Source organism: Merops nubicus, unplaced genomic scaffold (assembly GCF_000691845.1).
Source record: "Merops nubicus isolate BGI_N331 unplaced genomic scaffold, ASM69184v1 scaffold9928, whole genome shotgun sequence".
Classification (NCBI taxonomy): domain Eukaryota; kingdom Metazoa; phylum Chordata; class Aves; order Coraciiformes; family Meropidae; genus Merops; species Merops nubicus.
The window spans coordinates 125,138-131,586 of record NW_008626334.1 but is presented as its reverse complement, the minus strand read 5'-3'; the positions used below and the strand labels follow the sequence as shown (position 1 = coordinate 131,586).

The following is a 6,449-nucleotide window of genomic DNA, read 5'->3' as shown; positions in this document are numbered from 1 at the left end:
CTGCTGAACTGCACTTTCCTCCCAGATTGTGGCCCTTGTCCATTCCAGCCTCTTTAGTTTAAATCTTTTTTTAAATAGGGACTTTCTCTTACTCTACAAAATGCTTAAAGCTCTGCAAAATAAAACACTGATTTTCACAGAATCATAGAATCAAGATTTTGCTTGGATCTTGCACACACAGCTGAATATAAATTATCAAGTACACACACACAGTGCCACAATTAACAGAAATGTGCATGTAAAAACAAATTCTAAAAGTACAAGGACTGAAAGCAAATTATTAGTTTTACTCTACGTTTTTTAATGTTTCAGACATTTTAATTCTGATTCTACTCCCACAGGATTTCTGTCTGACCCCTGTTATTATCTGCAAACCCACACTTACAGCACTGGATTTAATTAGCTCCTTTTGAACACTACATTGATTCAGCAAGTCAGAAACAGATTTGCAAATCAATTGATTTTTTTTCCCCCCTTAAAAAAATCAATCAGCCTTCTAACATAAATGTTATTTTAAAATTATGTATCCAAGGAATGAACTCAGAGACTTGTACCCTACAGAAAGCAGAGGAAACCAGCACTAGACATCCAGATCTACTTGGTTTTGGGGGCAGTAATTTCCACATTCCTAGTTCCTTTGCACTGATTGAACTGTGAGTATCCCAAATTTGAGACTTTCAGCACTCAGCAGGCTGGTAGATTGGTGACAAAATGTGCAGGGTATTCTCAGGAGAATTTTTAACATCGAAACACTGCAGCAACAAGTACTTCACACATGCTGATTCAGCTGCCAAAACAGAAAAGTGTCAATGTTCTTACTGCTAGTAATAGGGGCTGGGAAAGGCAAATGTATTATTTGTACAAATGTATACAATAAAGCTGTTTGAAAACACTCCAGAAGATTGTGCTTTTCAGCTGTTTCTTCAGAAAAATCTGTCACTATATACTTTTTTTATTTTTTCCATTCTTTAAAAAAGGTTATTTAGAGAAAATATGAAATTATTTGTTCTTTCAGTAGAACGAACACACTAAAAATTTTATCCTCAAATTTTCACTTTAAAACTCCATTTCCTTCTGTACTCTACTGTTTATTCTGCTTTTATGAAGTGGAACAAAAAGGTGAGGAGTTGTAAGAAACTGGGGGAAACCCCAATTCCACGGAACCTTCAGTGCTGTTTTCTGACCTCTGCAAGCTCAGAAGTGTCACAATTCCTTGGAAAAATAATTCCCTAAGAGTCTGCAAGGCCCTGGGAAAGACCGACCATTGTCAGGAGTAGTCAGCATGGATTCACCAAGTGGAAATCATGCTTGACCAGTCTGATAGTGGACAGGGAGGTGGACTGAGAACTGGCTGAGTGACAGAGCTTAGAGGGTTGTGATCAGTGTCGCAGGGTCTAGCTGGAGGCCTGTGGCTAGTGGTGTTCCCCAGGGGTCAGCAGTGGGTCCAGGTTTGTTCAGCATCTTCATCAGTGACCTGGGTGAAGGGATGGAGCAGACTCGCGGGGCACAGCAGTGGGGGGGGGGGCTGACACGCCAGAGCTGTGCTGCCATTCAGTGAGACCTGGACAGGCTGGAGAGTTGGGCAGAGGGGAACCTCATGAAGTTCAACAAGGGCAAGTGTGGAGTCCAGCACCTGGGGAGGAATAACCCCCTGCACCAGCAGCAGACCAGCCCTGCTGCCTCCTTACACGAGCTCTTCTACACAACAGACAAGGATTTACAGGATGGACACAGACTTATGTAGCAAAAGCAATGCCCCACGTCCTGTTGAACTGCTGTACATGCCTAAAATAATATACCAAGTGTCACATACATGTGTGGCTTTGGTGGGCAGGGAAGTGCACTGTGCTTATCCCTGCAGAGCCTGTCCCAGGGTCTACAGCAAAGCCACGGGCAGCAAAAGGACAGGAGATACCCGTCACACTGTGCAGTGGCTCTCCTAACGTGCAGGTGGAACCAACAGTACTTGGTTTGGGAACCTCAACTTTTTACATCTGAAGTCTCAGGATATAAGAATATAACAGCAAGATGTATTGTGGGACATCTAGCCTTTTTTTTGCTGCTCAGTGCCTGGGCTAGTACTCTCCTCTGATATAATAAACACTTTTCTCCTCAGGCACAAAGGAACACGGGCTGTGTAGGTGGCGGAATTCGAGATACAGACTGAGGAGCAGACAAGAAAATATTTGGCCCTTCTATTTCACGCCCACTGTTTTCACAGTAGTACTAACTGGGAGAAGCTAAAGCAATGGCAGTGGGTGCTCTGAGACCATCATTAAACCCTGGAAAAAAATCCAAGTACAATTGCTGTAGCAGAGATCTGGCTGCTCCAGGAAAAAGAAAAAAAAAGAAGGGGGAGCTAATTGTGCTTATCCTTCTAATGAAACAAAACCCAATTCATTTGCTCCTCACTTTAATCTTCCTCTAGCTTAGTCAGCTGCCAGCCTACACACTGCTCCAGCTTCCTCTCCCATCACAGTGATGTCAGAAAGAAGGATTTTCTTCCGGGAGCCAAATATTCCAGCAGATTAGACAACCTCAGCTCCAGAAAAGGAGCAGAGGCACTGGCTAGACACAAGACACTGATCCAGTCCTGCAAAGGGCTGAGGCAAAAGCAGGAGGAAGATAAAGTGTGATCCAGTCTTCTGCTCTAGCTGTGGCAGTGAGGACAGACAGGATGAAACGTGGTCCTGGCCACTTCATCATGAACAAGAAAATGGGCACAGAACGGACACACGGTGAAGCAAAACACAACATCTCACACTGGGGGGCTGCTAATAATTTATCCCAGCTTGGTTTCTTCTCCAGAAGGAGATGGAGAGTGAGAAATGGGAACAAGGCTGTGCTAGCAAGCTAGTAACTCCTTCCTTTGCACAAACATACAGCCAGGTATCACTAAAGGCAGCTTGAACACAGGCAAAGCTGCCAGAGTGGCACTGAAATACTCCTGTCTCAGGACCATGAGCAAGACAGGCCATTGCTCAGGGCTGCAAGGAAGGCCATGCTGTCTGCTTTGCCTGCATGGAAAAGGGGTGACCCGGGTCCAGCTGAGAGCCTTGTGATGTCCCACGGCTTGTCAGGGCAGGAGTGACCCAGCACTCGCTTCTCCTGCCAGAGGCAGCAAAATGCATTTCTGGAGGCATTTCTGGGGAGCCTCAAGCAGCTCTTCAGTGGTCTGCAGCAGAAGTCTGGACAGGGACGAGGTCTCTCCAAACATAACGAGCAAACTAAACTAATGAAAGATTTTGTGTTTACCCAGGGCACTAAGGCATAAATGTGATTCAAATCCCAAAGATCCCTGTGCTGTGTGAAACAGCTATTCCCAGACAGGGGAGAGCAGAGAATTCAGAAGTAGCACCAGTTGGATGAAGCTTTAACAGAGAAACTACATGGTCCTTATTCAAAATTCACCTTACGGTGATGGGAGAAGACAAGAACAAAGGAATTTTAACAACCTGAGCAACTGCAGTGAGACAGGGAATGCCAGATGGGATCAGCAGCAGTCTGTGGCCATTTACACCTCCCAGATGGTGCACAGTGTGGACACCCTGCTACACCTCCTCAGAGGCATTCCTTTACCACACCCCTCCTCTCTCCTCCACCATCCGTTTCTCACAGACAAGAAGTCCCTAAATGTGTGCTCAGGAGGCAGCAGAGATCCATAACTCCTTTTGGCTTGGGCTTTCCCTAGCTTGCAGCAAGAATACCTTGTCTCCTCGTATTCCCTTTTCTCCTCTTTCTCCTTGCAGACCCTAAAACAAAAAAGAAAAGGGGATTATAAAGCTCAGTCCAACTGGAGGCATAGTTACCTTCTCTAATTATTCAGCAAAACACTGTGCATGTCTGCACAACCTATTCAGTGAAGCTCAAGGACATTTTCTGCACTGCCAGTCCTCAGAGTTGGCCGCAAGCATGGTCTGAGCAGACTCACAGAGCAGCAGCAACCTGTGGGCCAAGGAACGTCTGTAACATTATATTGCCCACAGACACACGACCCTCCTGCCAAGAGCAGTGTGGGGGGACAGGGAGCTCACCACAGCTGCAGATGGTCTGGAAAACAACCAGTGCTCTGCATTTTTCATGTTGCTCGTAAACAATGAGGACTTAGGTAGAGGACAATGCTGATGGAAAAACCTATTGCATAAACAAGCAAGAATGCCCATTCCTGGTGGTTTTGGATGCAGGAACTAGGCAGACAGCAGGTACCTCTGAGAACTGGCAAATGTTAGATAATCCCTGTCCTGGAGGCACAAGCTCATTTCTGTGCTGTGAATCCAATGCCAGTGTTCATTTGGACTGCATAATCCATCTCCTCCCAGGTACACCAGAACCATTTGCTGAGGCTTAGTTTGATGAAGGACAGCAACGCCAACACAGGCAACCAACGGGCAGGAACAGATCCCACCTTCCCTTGGCATGGGGAGTATCTTGCATGTCACCTTCACTGTAGCAAGTGAACAACCAGCCAATGGTTACAGGCAGACAAACGTGTTCAGTCAGTAGTGACCTCTCAAAACTTCCAGAGCTTAAAATGCTTCTTATTCAAATAATACATTTGTCTATAAACTTCAGTTTACTTTACACTACAGTGGAGGTTTGCCTCCAAGCTAATAAGAATGACATGCCTGGGTTTATTAGGCCCATAGGGTGATTTAGATAATTAAGATCTTCAGAGATTTCAGGCCATAGTTGACTGTAAGCAAGCTTTGCACAGTCCAGTCCATCTTTAATAGCTCCAACTGAGCCTGCACAGCTTCCTGCCCTGCAATGCAACAATGCCACTATTCCCAAAAAGCAAATGGTAGGATAGTTAAAAATATGCCTCCATTAGTGCACTAATAACTACGGGGCCCTCGTGTAGACTGTGTTTATGATTAGTGTCTTGCTCCTTCCCAGCAGCCCCAGCCTAACGTCAATCTTAGCTCAGAAATGGATAGAGGCCTCAGTAACAACACACCACGTGAGAGTGTTTCACTTCTCACACAAAAGGGTGACTCAAGGACCAGGAAGGAAGTGTCCTTATAGCTTTGTCCAATTAGCTCATTAATATTGCAAGAGTCTATCCCACGGGAAGATAATGCCACCCCATGTTTATTCCATCCCTTTCAAGTCTGATACAACTCAGCCTTAGACCATGCAGGGAAACAGCACTTGGGCAAAGAAACAAGTGCCCAAGCTCTTTTGAACACACTGGGCTTCTTCGTGGTGAGTTGCAAAGCAAGTCTCAGCTGGCACAGGGAAACCTTTCAGTGCATGAGCACGCCTGGAACGTCACTAAAGCACCCTGATATACAGTCGGGTCATTAAACCTCAGGAAAACCCATCAGCCTTTACAACACCAGCTTAAAAGCTGCCTCCATAATTATCAAGGTGAGACCACAAGACAGGGATGCTAACTTGACAGCATCTCATTTATTTTGGTCTCGCTGTCTGTTCAGTCAAGGTAGATTGGTCCCCTCAGCCCCAAGGCTATTCCCTGAGTTTTGAAAACTTGATTGGAAACTGGCTGAGAAGTGGGGGTTTTTGGATGGTGTTATGATGAAGTTTTTGAGCACCATATAACCAGTGCATCAACACAGACCAAACCAATTGCTTTTGGAGCTCCACAAAATCACCATTTGTAATCAAGTAATTTCTGCTGACATCTCTCTTTACTGGTCACGGGTCTATTCTCATTCAAAGAAGTCAGAACAAACTCAACGAGGTCACAAAAACTGAGTGCAGGTAAGTGGTCAGACATCCCCTATACTGCTTAATGAGAAAAAAAAAAAAAAGGCAGGTGGGCAGAACACAATGAAAAAGTAGAGAAAGTGTCTAGAGTGTCAAAAATTGAACAAGAACCTTGACTTACCGGTGCGCCTACATAGCCTTTAATTCCTGGAGGACCCTGCCTTCCCTCGGACCCCTGGCAAGGAATTGAGATACAGTAAAACACCAGAAACAGTTTTACATAAAAGACCAAGAAGAAGATCAGTTATTCAGAAATGTAAGTTGCATTCCTGTGCTCACAGGAGGCTGTTGAGGGTTCTCGACTGTCATCCCAGAGCCAATACAGAGAGCAGCGTCTGATTTTCCAGCTACTTACTCAAAGTGACACCCCAATGGTTTCTTTTGTTCCCAGTACTCAGGCATTAGCAAATTTTATCCTTCTGTTTTCAGTCTTGCCCTACTCAGGCAAACTGTCCCATTGAAGTTCCTGCACAGGTCATTTCAGAAGTTTTGGCAGTTTCAGTCATTGCCTGCGCGTTGCACGCTGAGCTCTGTCCTGGCTCCTGAACTCAGTGTTGGTGGCACAAAGCACAGGCATACATTGCTGCTAATGCTGCAGCCCAGCACAAATGAATCACAGCCTTCAAAATTTTCACATATTTTGAAGAGTAAGTGAAAAGAAACAGATCAGACCTATATGCTCCAATGTTTATTTTCAGCCCAAGCTGGAGAAACACAAG

The 6,449-nt window shown here is 45.2% G+C and overlaps 1 protein-coding gene across 1 annotated transcript in view; it reads right to left on the bottom strand.

Annotated features, from left to right (window-relative positions):
- LOC103778378 (collagen alpha-1(XXII) chain-like) overlaps positions 1-6,449 on the bottom strand; it is a gene marked incomplete at its 3' end in the record, with an annotated part of 106,830 nt that overhangs the window by 1,290 nt on the left and 99,091 nt on the right. The window contains exons 14-15 of the mRNA XM_008945960.1: positions 5,852-5,905; positions 3,708-3,752 (exon numbers count right to left, since the gene is read on the bottom strand). Of these exons, the coding sequence (XP_008944208.1) occupies positions 3,708-3,752; positions 5,852-5,905 (99 nt within the window). The remainder of the gene's footprint in view (positions 1-3,707; positions 3,753-5,851; positions 5,906-6,449) is intronic.